Here is a 21,336-nt window from a genome sequence, read left to right on the forward strand (position 1 = left end):
CTATTCCAACAGACTAATTTATCCAATGCAGTTGCCCTTTTGCTATATGTAAATTAACTGAGAATAGACTTTTGAATTTTTACAAATTTATTATTATTCATACCTGTTCCATGAACATTTCACTCTAACACATTCCATTCTAGGAATATGTCTGACTATTCACAGGGGTGATTGGTCACCTCTAGCTCTGAAGCCTTACTATTCCATATATCCTACAGAGGATTTTCTGTCCTTCAGGATGAATTCCTATTTCTGCACACTGTTTCTGTCTAAATTAAAAAAAAAAAAAAAAAAAAAAGGAGAGAGAGAGAGAGAGAGAGAGAGAGAGATAGAGAGACCCTCCCTACCTGTGGGACAGATGGGATTTTAAGATTCCCGAATGGAAAAAGTCACATGAGACCCAATCCTACTTGACTGAAATTTCAGTGGTAGCAGGTCCAAACCCATAGTAAGAAGGAAGAATAGTTTTGTAATTAAGGCATTGGAATGTGACCTAGAACATCTGGATTCAATTCTGGGCTCTACTATAACCTGTACAACATCAAGCAAGTCATTTAACCTCTCTGTGCCTCAACTCCCCATATGCAAAATGAGAAGAATAATACTCCACTACTTCACAGAGGTGAAATGGCTAAATCTATTGTGACAGGGCCAGACCTGATGGCTACAGGAGATTAGTGGAGGGTATCAATATTAGCCCCAGGATTAACAAATCCTTGTTCCCTGGGTGATTCAGCTGGGGGCTACTCCAGGGCAATTAGGCCAGTTAGGCCAGCTGAGGCCAATCAAGGAGCTGGCCCCAGCAGTTATAAGCCTCCCCATTAGGCAGATAGGGGCAGCTGAAAGGGAGTTAGGAGGAGGAGCGGTGCGGTGCGGTGCGGTGCGGTGCGGTTCGGTTCCAGAGCTTGGTGCAATCGCTGTTGCTCCCACAACCCAAAGGTACCGGAGGCAAGGGGGAGCCTGTCTGGGCATGGCTAGGGATCCTAGGCACAGAGGCCTGAGGGAGGAGCACTCCCCCTGCCCATGTTCCAGCAAGCGGACCACAAGCAGTGGGGCCAAGGACAGGTGACCCAAGGAAGGAATAGCTCACGGACTAAGCAGTTGAGGCTACTCCTCCCTGGGTCAGGGCCTGGGGCAGAGGGCGGGACCAGGCCCCTCCCCTGCTCTCACCCAACCATATCACCGCATAGCCGAAGAGTGCACAGGACCCACGGAAGGGCAGAACAGGCAGCCCTCGCCACACTATATAGAGAATTGGGAGGTGCTCAGATACTACAGTGATGGGGATCAGTATATATATGAAAATATTATTGTTTCTGCTTCCTGTTTGAATGACTGAAAGCTTATAAACAGGACAGCATTTTTGGTGTGAATAGAAAATACTCGTATTCTCATGCTTAAACCTTTGTTTGTATGTTATTCAAATGAAGAAAAATCATTTCTGTGCATTACTGTGAATGAAAACTGATTTGTGTAAATGTTCACTGGAAAGTGAACAAATAAGGACTGTGTTTGAATTGAAAAGTGATTCAGAATTTATTTATGGTTAATTTTCCCCCACTCTTTTCCTACATCTCTTTAGAATCCTCTGAAATATACCTGCAAAAACACTGCCATTTCTGGCTCTTCCATGAACTGGATTCCTGATTCCACTAGCTTAGACACTGTCTCCAAGTGATCTGCATACTTTTTCATCAGGGAGCGGACATGTTCCAGTTTCTCCTCTTGGTTTCTCGTGATTACTTGTGTCATCTCATTTTTCCTTTCTTCCAGTATTGCATACAGATAATCAAATTTTTCACACAGTTGTTCTTTCTGTCTTCTGCAGCATTCCTGTGAATCATTTGGTTTATGTTAAAAGTGTTATGTTGTTTAAAAGTGTTTCTATTTTTACAATTACTTGGAAGTGTTTTTGTCAAAGAAATCCTTTTCTGAACAATACAAGGTTTTTTTTAAAGACTCCAGAGACTTCTGTAATTTTCTAAGTTAAATCTGTTTGAGCAAAAAGTTTCATGAATACTTCTGAATATTTTTTAAACAGATAGACTATTACATTCCCAGCATGCTAAAAAAGGTGAAAGACATTTATGTTATGTTTGTAGTAATATGCAAGAGTCCATAGGAAAATCAGGAAGATAATTGCCATATTAGTTGCTAAACTCAGCTACATGAGCGAACAGGACAGGTCTAGAGAAAATTCCATAACCATCAGAGCTCCTGAACTTAATTGTGAGGATCAGTTTATCTTTTCCACTTGAGGCCCCATTATACCCCTCAGGTAACATGAAGGGGCCTAAAAGTGGATGTCAATTATACTACATTTACCGCGCACTAAACGAGGCAAAGATTCTGTACCAAATATAGTATGTGGTCATGTAATTAAAGACTGAATCATAATGCACAAAATAGGGGCAAATTAAGGTTACAACCTCAATTCTGGCTTTTCCTAACTTTCAAACAATTGACTTTGCAACCTAAATAACATTTCTTTAGTATAGTTATTTTTACTGTAATAAATATGCCCTTACTGTACCTATAATCGTTCATGTTGCCATATTAGCAGAACTCACAAGCTAAAAAAGATTGGGGCTGATGAATGTTTGGATAGGAGGCCTCCAAAGTGAACATAGCATGCTGTGGCAATTGCTGTTGGTGAATCTATATGTGGTTCTCTTCCTCGGGAAGACTCCCTATGAAGGCATTTGGTATGCTGTATTGCTGCCATCTTTCAAATGAGACATAAAAACTTAGCTCCTGATCCCTTGTGATAAAGATCTCACATGATTTTTTTACAATAGTAGGGGTATTTGCCCCAGTGTTTTGTTCAAATTCCAATTTAACCAACTAGACTCCTCCCTACATTTCTCTTTGCAGTGTCAATTGGATAGCATCATCTTCACCTTCTAGCCTAAGTGTTCTCTTTGCATTGCTGTGCATTGTTAAAAACTTGCTGTATTTCACTCCTGATAGATAAATGGATTCCTATCTCCAGGCCACAGTTTACATTCATGAAGTTGGTGGGAGTTTTGTGCAAAACTGAAGGTAGAATACGGCTCTCTTTTTGTCAGCCAAGTGCCTGCCTCAGCATGCAGAAGGGAGCACAAATAGCAAATCCGAACTAGGAAGGTGTGTGGAAGGGCCAAGTGCTGGGTCAATAGAATGCTCTATCTTTTTCCAGCCCCACCTTGGAAGTCTCTGTTTTTGCTCCATAGATGTTGCACGTCATGCCTGGGGAGAGAACAAGGAAGGATGGAGAGGTTGGGGGCAGCCATTCTTCCAGCACTCAGCACTGTGGGGTTTGTGGGTGTTATGCATATGATCTTCCTTTGCATAGATTTTCTGCTGCCAGAGGCCTGCAGCCTAGCTTCCACCAGCAGAAATCCTGGCATGGATTGAGCCTCATGGTTCTGGTCATAGATCTAGGAGGAGACCTTACAAAAAACTGTGGGGATAATATTGACATGGTGTATATGTATACCCAAGGGCTTATTATGTGGGCTCACTAAATAGATCATCACCCAGAGCTCTATTTTACCAAAAAGCCAATACCAACTAGACAATGGAACAGGCTTCCTAGTGAGGCAGCTCATCCAGCATCAATAGAGGTGTTAAAAATTAGGTTAGATAAAACGTTAATGAGCTGCAGAGCAGGGATGAGAAACCATTCATGACAGATGTGCCAAAACAAATAAACAGTGGTTGGGTGCCATTCTGTTGTCCCTTCCTCCTTTTCAGTCTATTTTCCCCTTCCTCTTTTACTTCCTTTACAGTTTCCCCCCATTCTGTTTCCTACCTAGTGTCTCTTGCCTTGTTCCACCCTTTTCCTCCATTTCAGTCTGTCTACAGCTATGTTCCCTGAACTTTCACACAGAACATTTACTAGTGGACATAGCATCAAGCATCATTTCAAGACAAGAGTGTGTTACACATTCTTCACATCACTATTATATAGGAAGAGTTGGGGGATGGATGACCTAAGAGGTCCTCTCTCTCTCTCTCTCTCTCTCTCTCTCTCTCTCTCTCTCTCTCTCTCTCTCTGTAATCTGGGATTTTATTACATTAAAATTTGCAATCAGCATTTGTTATAGAGGTCATTGGTAGTAAACTATATACTTCCAGGTTGCAAAATAGTCTCCACTATGCCCTGTTTTCCAAAATAGTCACATTTTGTGTTGAAATTTTTCATATTTAGTCTGTGTGAATGGTTTTTGTTTTTGTTTTTTTAAAGTCTGACCAAAACACCTCATCAGTTTTTGAGTTATGAGGAAGTAAAAAAATACACTCTCTCCAATTGTAAAAATTCTCACCACATGTTTTTAAGAAGCAGAGCTACCCAAAAGCAGATACAAGATGAGACTTGGCACACTCATCATTGAATACTACTATCATTGCTTGCTTTCAAAAATATTGGCTTGATTTACCAAAGTTCTGAGCATCTGAAAATTTTATACTAATGTAAGTATCATAATATATAGATAGGACTCTGGAAGTTCCTGCTTCATTTATTATGTGACTCTCACATTTTTATAGTCCTAAATATTGTTTCTTTTTCATTATGGTGTTCCATTATATAGATTTTTATACTTCATTGCTGCTCTCAGCAGAATATGAGAATTTGTGTTACTTTTTGGTTAGGTGGTTGTAATTTTAACATATATTGGCCTGTTTTTAAAAACTTTGCATAGAAACTGTAGATAAATTTAGAACTGTGGGCTTACTGCTTACAAGAGCTAAAAGCAACCTGACCATGTACTTTCTGTATTGCTCACTGTAAAGTTGTATAAGTAGTGCAATGTGTTGACTTAAGTAGAGGATAGGAAAAACTTTGCGTTAATCAGCAAGCCTGGATTTGGGATCTCTTGAGTCCAAGCTGTTCATCTGAGCCTTCAAGGTCAAACTGATGTCAAATTCAAATGAGGGTCATGTGATGGCAAGAAGTATCATTTGTCTGCAATGTGAAGTGGAAGCACTATGTAAAGTTGTAATCTGTTTTCTGTAATCTCTTATTTTACGGATGCAAAGCCTGTTAAGGTGTATGAAGGTAGAAGGGCTGTGCACATCTTGGTCTATCAATTTCAATTTCCTGATTTGTAGTTCTAAAGGTGGGTACTACATCTGAGTGAATGACTCTGAGGAAGCTAATTTCAGATATTGCTGTATTTATTTATGTATTTTTTTAGTGCAATGTTCTCTGAAAACTTCAGTTTAGCTGTTTGAAGTCTTGTTTTTGGATTAACTAGTCCAATTTGAGGAAAGAAGCTTAACCTTTTATACTATTTTAATTTCTGCACTTAACTTACTTGAAAGGCTCATTTTGTCTGCAAACTCCCGATAGCAGCCAATTTCATCCTTGCAATGCAAAGGCTTTTTGATTACAAAGTTTTGATTTTGCAGCTTACACCCTCTCATTTCCGTGAGTTAACAGTTTTATATTCTTTGAACCAAATTCTGGACATTATCTGTTCTTCCTTACTCTGGTTGCAAAGGAAATAGGTGCCCCTGGCAATTGTGCATTAGACTGTGGAATCAATTTTTCTTGCCAATTAGAACCTATAAATCTTGTCTTTAAATGTTCTTTACTGTACTTGCTATTTATTGCTCCTATTTTAAGGGATCGGTAGGTTTTTACTTTTTTTCCCCTTCTTTGGGTGTGTGATTCACTAGGTGTTTCATCAGGCTCTGACCTTAAAATGACTCCATATGGGCTACATCCACAGCCTGTCAAACTCTGCTGCTCCCAAAGTGACCAGAATAGTTATTTTTATTTGCTCTATTGATACAAATATCTTGGAAGAACTGCATGAAAGGCACTTGTGCTATCAAAAGAATGAAATCCATCCCAACTCTCTCATAGCAGAAGCCTTACCAAAAAAAAAAAATGGTCTCCTTAAAGTACAACTCATAAACAAGCAGTTTACTTTCAGTGTACTTAAGACAAGGGAAATAAATAAACACCTTACTGAAATGTCTGGGGAGATACACTACTGGTTTGCTCTGTTCATTACTTTGTTCTCATATTAGTGCCAATGGATCAGGATAAGTCTGTAGATGAATATCAATCTCTTAGAGCTCAAACCTGGGAGTTGCTGCATACCTGATCCTCGGTGCTGATTTCACTGAGGGCTGATGACACACAGCACTTTCCAGGATTGGATCCTAACTTCTCAGTCATGTTCTATGCTATTAAGTTAAAGCTGCAGTGTCACTAACTAGTCTAGCCAACAATGACACCCTTCTGTCTAATATGATACACAAATGTCATTAAAGGTTAGCATGCCTGTGTTTCTTCTCCCTTTCACAACAACCATATTGGGGTCGCTAGTCTGCCAGAGTAATGGGCTTTTGCTAAGGCCTATCTTTTTTGCAGTAGCCTAATAGTGTATCTAACCATTATTCTGTGATCAAATATATGCTCTTTCCCGCCATCATGTTTGACCTTTGCCTGCCCTTTGACTCACACAGCACAAGAAGGCAGCTCTCCAGGAGTTGAAAGACTGTACACAAAGAAGAGTTATCAATGGTTCACTGCCAAACTGGGAGGGCACAGCTTGTGGGTCCCACAGAGATCAGTCCTGGGTCCGCTACTACTCACTAGTTTCACTGATGACTTGGATAATGGAGCATGGTATGCTTATAAAATGTGCACCAAGTTGGGAGGGGTTGCAAGCACTTTGCAAGACAGGATTAGAATTCAAAATGACCTTAATGAAATTGAAGAATTGGCCTGAAATCAACAAGATTAAATTCAATAAAAACAAGTACAAAGTGCTACACTTAGGAAGGAAAAAACAAATGCACAACTAGAAAATGGGGAATAACTGGCTGGGGCTAGTACTGCTAAAAAAGATCTGAGGGTTATACTGAATCACAGACTGAATATGAGTCAATGTAACAGGGCCTTCGAGCTCCTGCCTCTGCTCTGGTCCACAAACTACTTGTGCTGGTTAAACACCTTGTGCAGTTTATTTACACAGTTGATTCCCACCATCTTCACAGTATATGAAGTTCTGGCCTAACAGTCCCAGGGGCACCCAGCTCCTGTAACAGGTAGGAAAGAGTAATCTCTTGCCTCCCCCTGTTATCTACTTCCCCCTTTTCCACTGCCTTCCTGTGCTTTTTTGCAGGCTCTCCCCAAGGGTGTAATTAGCCTTCCAGCTCTGCCCCACCCACAAATTAGGTGCAGTCTGCTTAATCAGCTCCATTCTGCCTTGCTTGATTGTAGCTGCTGTGAACTGAGTGCGGACTCAGGCCTCCCACTCTGTCACAGTCAACAAAGATGCATTTGCAAAAAAACCCTAATATCATTCTAGGGTATATTAACAGGACTGTCATATGTAAGACATAGGAGGTAATTGTCCCGCTCCACTTGGCACTGGTAAGGCTTCAGCTGGAGTACTGTTTCCAGTTCTGGGCACCACACTTTAGGAAAGGTGTACAAATTGGAGAGAGTCCAGAGGAAAGCAACAAAACTGATTAAAGGTTTAGAAAACCTGATCTATGAGGAAAGGTTAAAAAAACTGAGCATGTTAGTCTTGAGAAAAGAAAACTGAGGGAGGATCTGATAACAGTCTTCAAATATGTAAACAGCTGTTATAAAGAGGACTGTGATCAATTGTTCTCCATGTCCACCAAAGGTAGGACAAGAAGTAACACATTTACTCTTCAGCAAGGGAGATTTAGATTAGATAGTAGGGAAAACTTTCCAACTATAAGAGTAGTTAAACTCTGGAATAGTCTTTCACAGGAGATTGTGGAATCCCAATCATTTTAAGAATAGGTTGGACAAACACCCTGTCAGGGATGGTCTAGGTTTACTTGGTCCTGCCTCAGCAGACCATTTACATGTCCAAAATTGCAGGTGCAATTCAGAAATCTCAGCATCTCCCTGATTTCCTTCCCATCTTTAGTTTTAGGTAGAAGCTATATCCCAGAGGTCAAAGAAGAATTCCTTGTTTACTACTAAGCTTTTCAAAGACTAGCTTTTACACTAGCTTTACACTGTAACTAAGAACAGAATCTGGCTTACTTCACTGCCGCACAGTGGAGTTACCCAGATTTACACCAGAGCAGTGGCAGCAGGTGCTTATAGTAAGTAGTGAGGTTGCAGGTAGCAATATGGTCTGCTCTGAGATTTGCAAAGCGAAAAACTGTAACGTATACAGTCATTTGGCAAAAATAATTTGGGAACCCATTGGAAGAAGCAAATTATATAAATGCATGCAAATTATCATTAACAAAGAGATATGGTCTTGGACTTCACATTCAACACATAACTCAAGCTGCATTACTTACCTCTACTGTCCTACAGGTCTCCTCCAGTTGACCTACTATTCCTTGTACTCTGTCGTTAGTGCCCACTAGCACTGCAATGCCATCACTGAGTTCAGACTAAACAGCAATAGGAGAATAATCATATTTAAGAGTTAATATGTACCCTCAGCAGTTTTACTTTGAATGCTTTCTTCTCATGCACATTTCACAAAAGAGCACATATAACCTGAGATGCAAAGACAGTGGATGAGTGGGTTGCACAAAGGTAATTGCTCAGAACTAGAGCTGATAAAAAAAATTGAATTTCCATCCTATGGGCAAGTCTGGTATTTTGACATTTTTTTCTCATCCTGATCTAGAATGAAAATTTGAAACTTTTCCTGGAATTAAAACGTTTGAAAAATAGACACACCTTTAAAGATTCTAAAAACGCACTGGAAAAATGTGCAGGCATTTCCGTTTGCACACGCAAAAAGCACCTTTTGAGCATGCAATATGAGTAATTATGTACAAAAATCTGGTTTTGCAGCAGAGTCAGGCAACCTATTCACAGTGAATAAATTATTCCATTAATTTAGCTCCTTTTTCTGTTCATGAGATATCTGTGAATAAATTATAATTTGTATGAATTTGTTAACTGGCCAAGATTGCAAGGCCTTACACTCAACTGTTGGCATTTGGATGTAACATCATAACTTGTGAATGCCACATCCAATCAATTCCAACATTTCAGGGATTATTTGAGGCTTCAGTGGGCAGAACCTCATTGATTATGATGAAAACCAGAAGGGGAAAAAAAAAAAAAAAAGAGGGAAATGGGAGATAGATTGAGTCCAGGTCTCTGGATAGCAGAGCTACCAGGTTCAACCACCTCTGTAATTGTTGGTTGCTGGCAACCATCCCCACCTCTTGACATAACAATACCCCTCATCTTAGCTCTGCCCATCCTCCCAACAGAGTTTAAAATGTTGACGCACTGAATGAGGAAAAAGAAGACAGGTATAAGGGGAGGGAGGAATGAAGAGATATGATGGAAGGAGGTCCCACATAGAGCCTTTGGAATGGGGGGTCAGACAGAATCCCTGGTGGTGGAGTGGGGGAAAAAATGGAGGAACCTGGAATGGAGTGCATGTGGGAAAGGGGGCACACACAGAGCCCCTGGCATGGGGGAGAATGGGGGACCCTGGTATGGGGGGCGTGGGAGAGCACACAGAACTGCTGGCATGGAGGGTATGGGAGACCCAGGAATGTGAGGGCACACGGAGCCCCTGGCTTGGAGATAATGGGAAGAATGAGGGAACACAGAGCCCCCGGCATAAGGGAACGAATACAGGGGGCATGGATTCCCTAAAACAGAAAGGGTGGGAGAGTGTCACACAGGGAACTTGTGTGTGTGTGGGAGGGGGGGAAATGGCAAAGAGCCCCTGTCATGCGTAATAAGCTCGGCCTACAGAAGCAACAAAGTGCACATCCCTTTAGTTACAAATGTAACAACACATGTACATTATTTGACAGCTATTTTATGCAAACATATTTCACCCTATGGATTGCTCACAAGCTATTTGTTGTGCCTGCTGCTTCAAACATTCGCTACTTCAAATTCAGTATTTGCATATTGCTTTGTCACCTAACTCACATAGCATTATTTCTGTTCCCTGACTGGATATCTTCCAGATTTACAAAGAGCTCTCAAGACAGCCACCAGAAACCTGTCATAATTACTTGTGCAAATATAGTCACATGAACATGCGGGAGACTCTTTCCACAAACAGTCTTGCAAGAATGTTTTCAGAAGGGAAGTAAAAATGGGGTGTGGATGCCAAAGAGATTTCTTCTTTTTTATTCAGAGGAATGTTTGCAAATACTTTCCCAAAGTATTTCCTCAATTCTATTTTGCACACACAAGTGCAGCTGTGTAAAAGAAATTGGAGGCTGATGTTGTACATTTGGCTTCCTCTGGTTGCTTGGCTCACTGGAGCCCTCCCCAGAAAATGAACTGCTTATCTCAGTGAGTCAGTCTTTAAATTAATACTGTATTAAAAATAAGCAACCAAGTCTATTACTACTGACAGTAATGGCAGAGGATACTGGGCACACAGTGAGCTGCCAGATGTTTAACATCCCTGAAATTACTAGCAGAAGAGGATTTTTCACTTAAAGATAAAAATCCCTTTTTAAATAGAAACAAGAGAAGCATCCAATATAAAACGATTAGTCTCTCCCTCACTTCTGTTGACAATCCTACCTGTGCTCATGATCTAAAACAGGAGTTCTCAAACTGGGGATCATGACCCCTCAGGGGGTCACAAGGTTATTATGGAGGGGTTACAAGATGTCAGTCCCCTCACATGCCAGTAAGAGTGGCATAGCATCGGGGGGTGATTGCTTTTTTGGTGGGGTCATCACAGCCTGAAATATTGTCAAAAGGGGACCCAGCATAAAAAGTTTGAGAACCCCTGGTCTAAAAAGACTGGACAGTCTGAGAAACGTAAAGGGAGATCAACTTAAAAATCACGCATCTGTATGAAAGCATCTGCTTACTAATTGTTACAGCTAATATGTAAATAATAACTGAAAGCAATTAGAGAGGTAAATATATATTTTTCCCTCACTTTCTTATAATATATTTCACTCTCTGTTTAGTTGGTTTCCCTGGATATTTGTGTGGGTCTTTCACATGGCAACAGGAGAGAAAACTACAGAATTGGCAGGGCTGCTGAAGGGAAGGTGTTGCACCTTTAACCTTTTTTTAACTGACTAGATTTCATGTTGATGTTGTCCTGCTAAGTTGAGTGGGTCATTATGATTAATAGCAAAAAAGATATTTACCTTTTGTTGCTGGTAAACGTTTGAGAGAGGTGCAACCTGGCAGTCTTTATGAGCACCAAAAACTTTGCACATTGAACATGTGGGTATTTCACAGTTTAAACAATAGATATTAATTTTCTCATCCTCATGCTCTTCACACATTGGCTGCTCAGATTTTCTTTCAGGTCTGTGAAAGTTATCATTAAACAAATTAAAATAGTCACTTGCTTATTTGCTTGACTGATCTTGATAACACCCTGTATCCTTCAACATAAAACAAAGGAATAAAAACAGTAACTGAGATTTCAGTCCATAACCACAAACTAGTTTAAACCTGCCAAACAGTGGTGAATAAACAAATGCAAGTACTTGCAATCTTTCCTGACACAATATGTCAAGTTGGGAAGTATGACTTCATACCATGGCCCTTATTCAGAAAGGTGCTTAAACACATGTCTGTGTAAGTAAACCCATTGAGGTCAGCGAGACTATTCATGCATTTAAAGTTAGGCTTGTTGTTTAATATCTTTCTGAATCAGGACCTATATGCCTGAGCTCTTTAGGGCTCAGTCATACAAAATGTTGAGCAATCTGGCTTTAATTTGGCAAAACACTTAAGCAAGGCTTAATTTTACATGAGAAATATGTTAAAGGAACTTCATATACTTCAAATTAAATTCTTTAATTTTTAAGACCAAGTGCTTGGCACCATGCAGGATTGAGCCCTTGAGCCCTGTCCATATTAGGCCGGGAACCAAATTAAAGACTCATGTTTGGAACTGCATTTAAAATGAGTTTAGCTGAACAAGTTTCTAACGTGGACTTTATATAAGTACTTAACACCACTATACTAGCCTCCTGGCCCAGTATAAACTAGCCTTGTTTATGCTGGGCCAGGAGTGCTACATAGACAACACAATTTTTAATATAATTTTAGCATGCTTTGCCCCATCCATACTAGCCAATCTGTCTGCCTTAGGAACCAGTTTAGTTGGAAACGTATTTAAACTAGTTTAATTAGAGTCCTGCTCAAGTGTAAATGGGGTCTCTGTTTAACATATTCCATATTCCCAATACTTCCCTTATAGAAACATCCCATCGAATTTAACAGTGGTGAAGACAATTGCTTCATATAAATATAATAATTTATAGAAATTACTCGAAAAACCTACAGAACTGAACAGTGAATGAGTTTGTTTTAATACTTTTTAAACCATTCTACAGAATTCTGTGGCAGGGAAACAATTGTCCATAAAGTTCTATTAGATGCTTCAAAACCTGATAGAAAGATGATTATTTCTATTAAATGATATCAGACGGTTCCATACAGGTTAGTACAGTGGGGATAACTACTCCTTGGCATGGCTAAAGAATGACTGTTCTAATAAATGTCACCTTATGGTATGTTTAAGCTTTCTGGGCCATTTCTGCTCTCCATTACACCAGTGTGAATCTAAAGGAATTCCACTGATGTCAAAAGAGCTACTCACTTGAATAAAGGTTTACAGGAATGGGTACTACATTACCGAAATAGGAGAGGAACTCTTTAGTTGTGAGCAACTGTCTCAGGATTTATATAATGCCAAAAAGCTTCAGTTGAAATGTTGCGTTGAAATTTCGACACCCACACTATGCAGCACTTTGCTTGATAACAATGCCAGTCATTTCATTTCATACTGAAAAATTAACATTAGCCTCCATAAGGGCAGACTGTGCCTGAAAGGCAGTGGTCCATGTCGGGGGCTTTGCAGAGCCCCAAAGAACCTTCCAGGAAGCACTGGATGAGTGTGCTGGGTACACAGTGCCTCTGTGCACTCAGCCAGCTCCACCGGCTAGTATGGAGTGCAGCTAGGAGCCATGGCCCCTTCCTCCTTTCCACATCCACCTTTGGGGTGACTTGTCCCCCAAACAATACTAGGCGGGAGGTTCCCATGCTTGAGAAAGCTCAGGGATTGCAATGGTGAAAAGGGACACTGGGGAAGGCTATCATAGAATTATAGAAGATTAGGGTTGGAAGGGACCTCAGCAGGTCATCTAGTCCAACCTCTGCTCAAAGCAGGACCAACCCCAACTCAATTATCCCATCCAGGGTTTTATCAAGCTGGGCCTTAAAAACCTCTAAGGATGCAGATTCCACCACCTCCCTAGGTAACCCATTCCAGTGCTTCACCACCCTCCTAGTGAAAAATGTTATCCTAATATCCAACCTAGACCTCCCCTACTGCAACTTGAGAACATTGCTCCTTGTTCTGTCATCTGCCACCACTGAGATCAGCCTAGCTCCATCCTCCATGGAACCCCCCTTCAGGTAGTTAAAGGCTGCTATCAAATCCCCCTCACTCTTTTCTTCTGCAGACTAAAAAAGCCCAGTTCCCTCAGCCGCTCCTCAAAAGTTATATGCTCCAGCCCCCTAATCATTTTTGTTGTCCTCTGCTGGACTCTCTCCAACTTGTCCACATCCTTCCTGTAGTGGGGGGCCCAAAACTGGACATAATACTCCAAATGTAGCCTCACCAATGCCAAATAGAGGGGAATAATCACTTCCCTCAGTCTGCTGGCAATGCTTCTACTAATGCAGCCCAATATGCCGTTAGCCTTCTTGGCAATAAGGGCACACTGTTGACTCATATCTAGCTTCTTGTCCACTGTAACCCCCAAGTCCTTTTCTGCAGAACTGCTGCTTAGCTAGTTGGTCCCCAGTCTGTAGCAGTGCATGGGATTCTTCTGTCCTAAGTGCAGGACTCTGCACTTGTCCTTGTTGAAACTCATCAGATTTCTTGTGGCCCAATCCTCCAATTTGTCTAGGTCACTCTGCATCCTATCCCTACCCTCCAGCATATCTATATGAGGAAGGCTCTTGACATTCTGCTTTTGTGCAAGGGCCTGGAAAAATCTAGCCTTTAACTTGGGAAGTGATACAAAGAGAGTGTTATATTACAGAGCTTTATAATGAAAGTGGAGTCTTTACTATCGATCACTCAATAAAGAGGAAGATATGTAGGAAAGATAAAAGAGGCCTGATTTTTCTCAGTTTTATGGGACTATAACGCCTCAGAGGCTGGGAATTGGCAACAGGATGGATCACCTGAAGATTACCTGTTCTATTCATTCCTTCTGAAGCACCTGATATTGGTTACTGTCGGAAGACAGGATACTGGACTAGATGGATCATTGGTCTGACTCAGTGCGGCCGTTCTTATGCTCTGATTTCAATGGGGCTACACCAGCATACAAGTGGAATAAGGCAAGGTGACTCCTGGCAACATACTCATGATGGCTTTAGAAAAGTTAGGGTGGGAGAGATAAGCAGCTGAGGCATACAAAGTGTCAAATAGCTTAGATAATGCTGCTATGCATTACCATTGCCAGTAGAGCCCTGATAAGTAGTGTAACTTTAAGTACATAAGTGAAGGTTAAAACCACCATCATACATTAAAAATAATTCTTCCAGACAAATAACAGTGACAAGGTACATTTGTATGCATATTTTTGTTCTCTTCTTCAATTCAGCAAGGTTAAAAATATAAGAATCATCAAATATATTATGATCTTTTACCTATTCTTGCTGCAATGGCTGCAGAATAAAGCCATGGGTTCACGGGGAACAAAAAGAGTAATGTGCATAGTATTAAAGTTAACCACAAGCTGTATAGAAAAATACAAAATGAAGTGAAACCTACATACAATTAGCTTATTCTGTTGTCTGCTACAGCCAGTGCAGTAGCTTTGCTGATTAATTGTGCCTCTGGCAGGGAGCACAGCTCATGTGTCACACATGCCCAGAGTTAACAGTGTGTGGACCATGACCCTGCTTTCACCTCTGTCTTCCTGCCTCATTTGGAGTAGTTAGAATTGCTAACCAGGAGCAGTTTTGGGGCAGAGGGGAGTACAAAGGCTGCAACTGTGGGTCCCCATGGCCCTTCCTCCCCTTGTGCACCACCACAGTTGGACACATAAAGTAAATATCTGACAAAGTTTCCACTAACTTTGTGGACATGTGCTACTCTTTCTTGGCATTCTTTGTGGTAGATCTGTGATTTTCTACTGAATCTGTCCTACATGGTCCCACTGACAAAAAGGTTTGTAAGATGGTAAGTAATGAGGGAAATCTGCAACCCGCCAGACAGCCTGCCTTTAAAAGGGATATTCAGCATGAAAGCAATGCTGCAAGCAGCCCCTCACTCATTCTACATTTTGCTTGAGTAGATAAGGAGATTACTCGCTTGAGCAAGACCGTAGGACTGGGCTCGCTATTTAGATTTTCTTCCCGATGATGATCAGTGACGGTTTAGCACCCTTCCTGCTTATCACTTGTAAGAAAGAAAATGGTAACATTCTGCTGCTGGCTCAGTATGCATCCAGTAGTTGTGACTTAATGTTAACCTATTTTTTAGGGTTAACTCATGCTTCCCCTCCAGGATTTTGGTCAGCTACTGTGTTGTCATGAATGGTTATTTTTGGCCTTTTCATTCTCTTCTGTACAGAAAGTGAGCCCTAAATAAGACTTGATTTCATGAGTTCACATCCCATGCTCACAGGTGTGTTTTATTTAAAAATATTGATGATTCAGTTTATGATGATGCAGGATGGTTTCTGAGTACAATTCAGATATATTTGTTCTCACTCCATTTGTCCCACAGGGCTTCCTAACAAGTGCTGGAAAGACAGGAGTACATGGACTGAAGACAAATTGTGGAACATACAAGTTTTAAAATATTTGTGAGATTGAGTAAATGGGCAAGACCCTTCTTTCCTTACCATGTGACTCACCCAATTGACTTTAAGGACTCTGTTTGCATGATTAAGGATCACTCATGTGAATAAGGATTGCAGGATCAGACTCCATATGTGGGAAGCAAAAAATCAGCACCTATTTTAATGATGCTTTCTGTCAAGTGATATAGAATAGTAAGTGAGGGGTGATTTCCTTCTACAACAAACACAGAGGCACGTATGATATCACTGCACTCTCTCAGCAGAGTTAACCTCTACCACCTCCAAAAGATAAAATAAAATAAACAGCACTAACAACTCACAAAGCAAAGGAAAGAAAGGTAGAACACGACAATGTCTTGAACTGCATCAACTTGTGTGGTAAATATTCTTTTAAGGATACAAGTTAGTATGTTACCTGGTGGACTCCTGCTTATATATGTCAATGATATTTTCCACTAATAGGTTCCTTTGAAGTCCGTACACACCATGTCTGTCCAGAACCACTTCATGTCTGCAGGAAGGACAGCGAAATCGACCACCTGATGCCACAGTGGTGCCTCCTCTGGTTGGCAGATATGGGTTGGAGGCCTGTTCTTACCAAGCAGTAAAATTACAGCTGAATAAGGCCACACATAGGTTTTTTTTAAATAAACACTTTGTGATTATTTTAATAATGGCTTTAATTTTCACAACACAAGGAGCATATCAGGCCTCCTATTTCGGACCTGATCTAAAGCCCACTGAAGTCAGTGAAAACACTCTCATGACTCCAATGATCTTTGGATCAGGCCCTTAAAGCAGACTCTCTATTGACCTGAAAAAACCCAGATGAAAGTTCGCTTAGCACCTGCCAGCTAATAATATTGCAGCAACTTGTTCTAGGGATAAACATACCATTCTAGAGTGCTAGAACAAAAATGAATTTGAAATGATCAGGGCCGCACAGAGATTTTGGGGGGCCCTGGGCAAAATCTGAAAGTGAAACTCCTCTCCCATCCTTCCAAAAAAATTATCATGGAGATGAAAGAGTTTAAGGAGGTGGAGTGAGATGGGATCACAGAAGGCCCAGGCCTGTGAGGTTGCTGCCCTCCCCACAGGGAAAGGGGCCTCTGCCCTGCATGCAGCCAGGGGTCTGCTCCCTGTCCCATTCTCCTTGAGCTCTGGCCCTGCTGCCAGTGGGAGCAGTATCCCCGACACTGTTCCTAACTTTGGGCTCTAGGCCTGGTGGATCATCTTGGACAAGTGCAGTGAGCCCAGTGGTGGTGGTGGCACCTGGACCTGGCTAGGCTGGGCCAGTAGCTCTCTGCACTATCAATGGTGGGTACCAAACCCTGAGTGGCACTGCAACCCGTGCACCAGGTCACAATGTTTTCACTCAGATTTGGCCCAGCCACACCTCCATCATTTTGCAGGCTTGGGGCAAACTGTCCCCTTTACTCTTCCCCTGTAGGTGGCCCTGCCTCTGTTAGATCTTCCTGGCTCTAAATGCTTGAAATAAAATTTCAGTCTGAATAAAAATAAATGCAAGAAACAGGTCAAAATATAAAAGATAAGGGGGCAGATCCTTTTCTGGTATAAGTTGTCTCTATATATGGATACCATACATGTAAACACCATATGACAACTTAAAGCAGCAGAGGATCTTCCCCCACAGATCTCCAGGCGGAGAGAGCCAAACATCAGATAAGTTTCCTGTCTAAATTCAGCTTCTATTTATGCCTTTTTTAAAAACTTGCAAATTGTCAACAGCAAATAACTGATCGTGTAAATTCTCCCCTCCTTTTTGCCTTGAGGAAATGATATTTGTACCTGCAAATCTTCATACTGAAATAAACCTACCTGGAAAATATCGCTGGCACATTTTCTACACAGGTTATGCTGACAGGGAAGGATGACCACAGGTTTAGTAAACATCTCTAAACAGATGGGGCAAATAAGCTGTTTCTCCAGGTTATCCATGGTTTGCTGCTCTTTGGAAAAGGACTTATAATTCAGAGAAATGCTCATCTCCTAGCTGTTCCAAGGTGCATATGCCCAGAATAAGGGTACTGTTGATCAGTTTCCAGGTTAATTTCCTTGAAATAATTCCACGACTTGTGTGATCAAATGTCCTTTGAATTTCTTTCACTGGAGGACATTGTTTAAATGAAGAGCTGAAGGGAGCTGGAGCCGTTTTTAGCAGCACAACGTCACAGGTTGCCATTCTAACTTGTCCATATATGCAAGTGACATGAGGACAGATTCAGACAGGTGATGGATTACAGGGATGAGAGATCAACATTCCTGTCTCAGAGAGGAGGAGGCGGAGGAAGGGGAGAGGAGTTGACAGTTGTCACTGACACATGGCAGCACTCACCCCCTTGGAGAAGCACAAGTGTTAACTGCATGGTGAATGTAATCTAGTTCATTCTTATCTCTAATACCACAGTGAAAATTATAGGGCCCTGAATAGCCCAGCGTCACTTTCTGTTGAAGCAAAAGAATATTATCAGGAATAGTAATGTAACAATCACTGCTTAATTACTGCAGTGTAACAAACAATTTTAATAAACTGCAGTAATTTGACTTAGAAGTATTAATAAACTCTAAAAACCTGAATTTCAGAAGTGCTGAGTACTCACAAATCTAATGGGAGCTGTGGATCAGTTCCAGGGGCAAGGGGGAAATAATCAGGCCCTAAAAGTTTAATAACTTTTAAAAACTAATACAAAATTTCCTTTGACTTTATAATTGCTTGAATTTCCTAGGGAACTGGAACTTAATTTAGAGTGAGTATTTGGTCCATTCATTCCATAACAGTTAAAGAATTCCTGATTAAAAGCACAAAAGAAAGATGAAGAGTTTTCATTTTTATTAGCAGAGGATAGGTGATAATTGTGTATGCTTTCCATGGCCATAGTATAATCCAAATATATTTCAGCTTTGGACACTGCTGTGTTTATATCTGTTTATTAGACACATGGATCCCTCAGAACTTGGCACTTATTCTAAAGTTATTTTTAAAATGACAATTTCCCAGATAATTTCTGGCATGTGATGCCTGATCTTAGGGCAAAACCATCTGTGCTTCTATTTGCCAATAATTTATCACACCACTGTACAAACAATAAATATTCCATCTACAAATTTAAGTCCTCCCCCCACATACTGTAAGGAATTGCACTATCTGCTTACATACTGTACATGCAATTAACATTATTTTCAGTGTTATTTGACTATAAGAGTAATTAGTACAAAACAGAATAATTGACCAGTAAATACCTTATAGATGGCCTTCTTGTTTACAATAGTTAACATTCATAAAGTGTTTTGAATAGGAAAAGTGCTATACATGTGCTATGTGCTATTAACAAACCCTCTGTACTCTGGGACAAGATGGACCTAAATTCAGCAGCAAGGCCATCTGGTTTTCATGCAACACTAATGCGGCAGTTTCGAAACTCAGCAGCAGATTCTGGTGAATTAAAAAAAAATTGAAGGTTTTTACTGACGTACAAATGAAAATGAGTAATATACTCGGTATGCAAAGTAAGAGAATCAAAATTCAATGTATTTCAGTCTGCTGATGATTTTCAAAGTCAAGTTAATGGGGCCAGGATTTCTCCTAAAATGTATAAATGTATCAGAGACCTTGTCTACATGAGAAAATTGCACCAGTTTGACAAAATCAGTTTCAGATCACACTTTTAGTGAAATCAGTGCAACTTCCTCATGCAGACAAGGCCTTAAAAGTTGTCAGGGGAAAGTTGTTTTGGCAGCTGAATTGGGGACATCAGGGAGTTTTGGCACCAGGCAGTGAAAGGGAAGAGGGAGGTTTCTGGCAATAGAGAGGAGATGTAGCTCCTCTTTCCCTCCCCTTTGGGCAGGCTCAGAGATGACTGTTAGTGTCTATAGAAGTTTGAACTCCTCATGCCCTGTCCCCGAACCCTCAACCAGCTGCTCCTTTTCCATCCCTCCCTTCCACTGCAAGCAAGCTTTAAATTTGGTAAGGAAAGGGAAGAAAGGGAGCTTTTGCTTTACTCAAATGACTAGGCATGTACTTCCAGCCTATGAAGTAAGGCAGAAGATGATTATCTTCTGAGACAAAAGCTGAAGAATGCAAGTATTGATGATGTACTAAAATGTTTGTACACAGGTGCACAGAAATTAGCAAGTCAAACTGGAAGGGCTACTAAATGATGAAGACTATGATTCAGTGGGCATAACTGGAACTTGGTGGAATGTCAGCATAGATAGGTATAATCTAGGCTGCCAAGACAGAGAGGGAAGAGAAGGTGTTCTGTCTAGAAGCATGTCTACTGCCTATTAGCTACAGGTCACCAATGAAGAGTGTGAGGGTGGAATTATTTTAGTAGAAACTCACTGATGAGGCAGAGGTGGCTCACAGGAGCCTCTCGTTAATAGGCCTTTGGGTCCTGGTAAGAAGAATCTTCTCTTAAACGAACTAGGGAAATACAATCTAGATGGAGCTACTATAAGGTGGGTGCAAAACTGGTTGGAAAACTGTTCCCAGACAGTAGTTTTCAATAGTTCACAGTCATGCTGCAAGGTCATCATGAGTGGGGTTCCGCAGGGATCAGTTCTGGGTCTGGTTCTGTTCAATATTTTCATCAATGATTTAGATAATGGCATAGAGAGTACACTTATTAAGTTTGCAGATGATACCAAGATGGGAGGGGTGCAAGTGCTTTGGAGGATAGGATTATAATTCAGAATGATCTGGACAAACTGGAGAATTGGTCTGAGGTAAATAGGATGAAATTCAATAAGGACAAAAGCAAAGTACTCCACTTAGGAAAGAACCATCAGTTGCACATGTACAAAATGGGAAATGACTGCCTAGGAAGGAGTACTGCGGAAAGGGATCTGGGGGTCATAGTGGACCACAAGCTAAATATCAGTCAACAGTGTAACGCTGTTGCAAAAAAAAATGAACACAATTCTGGGATGTATTAGCAGGAGTGTTGTAAGTAAGACACGAGCAGTAATTCTTCCGCTCTACTACGCGCTGATTAGGCCTCAGCTGGAGTATTGTGTCCAGTTCTGGGCGCCACATTTCAGGAAAGATGTGGACAAATTGGAGAAAGTCCAGAGAAGATCAACAAAAATGATTAAAGGTCTAGGAAACATGACCTGTGAGGCAAGACTGAAAGAACTGGGTTTGTTTAGCTTAGAGAAGAGAAGACTGAGAAGGGACATGATAACAACTTTCAAGTACATAGAAGGTTGTTACAAGGAGGAGAGAGAAAAATTGTTCTTCTTAACCTCTGAGGACAGGACAAGAAGCAATGGGCTTAAACTGCAACAAGGGAGGTTTAGGTTGGACATTATGAAAAGCTTCCTAACTGTCAGGGTGGTTAATCATTGGAATAAATTGCCTAAGGAGGTTGTGGAATCTCCATCATTGGAGATTTTTAAGAGCAGGTTAGACAAACACCTGTCAGGGATGGTCTGGATATTACTTAATCCTGCCATGAGTGCAGGGGACTGGACTGGATGACCTCTCGAGGTCACTTCCAGCCCTATGATTCTATGATAATC

General features: G+C 41.0%; 1 protein-coding gene and 1 long non-coding RNA gene across 7 annotated transcripts in view; one reads left to right on the forward strand and one right to left on the reverse strand.

Moving 5' to 3' along the window:
- Positions 1-21,336, reverse strand: part of TRIM55 (tripartite motif containing 55) — a 64,345-nt gene that overhangs the window by 26,079 nt on the left and 16,930 nt on the right. For 2 of the 6 annotated variants that reach the window (XR_010920873.1, XM_067553680.1), the window contains exons 1-5: positions 17,635-18,306; positions 16,211-16,383; positions 11,101-11,266; positions 8,293-8,388; positions 1,600-1,833 (exon numbers count right to left, since the gene is read on the reverse strand). Coding sequence is in view for 5 of the 6 variants with exons in the window: in XM_067553680.1 (XP_067409781.1) it covers positions 1,600-1,833; positions 8,293-8,388; positions 11,101-11,266; positions 16,211-16,383; positions 17,635-17,802 (837 nt within the window). In the remaining variant the exon portion in view is untranslated. Of the gene's footprint in view, positions 1-1,599; positions 1,834-8,292; positions 8,389-11,100; positions 11,267-16,210; positions 16,389-17,634; positions 18,307-21,336 lie in introns of those variants that run through there. The other 4 variants (XM_067553683.1, XM_067553678.1, XM_067553679.1 and 1 more) reach the window with 3 other exon arrangements.
- Positions 846-1,962, forward strand: LOC137156727 (uncharacterized). Its single transcript, XR_010920874.1, has 2 exons — positions 846-939; positions 1,583-1,962. It is a non-coding gene; the product is annotated as an uncharacterized lncRNA (long non-coding RNA).

This window comes from Emydura macquarii, unplaced genomic scaffold, assembly GCF_026122565.2.
Source record: "Emydura macquarii macquarii isolate MOO-44397 ecotype Brisbane River unplaced genomic scaffold, CSIRO-AGI_Emac_v2 contig_1477, whole genome shotgun sequence".
Lineage (NCBI taxonomy): Eukaryota > Metazoa > Chordata > Testudines > Chelidae > Emydura > Emydura macquarii.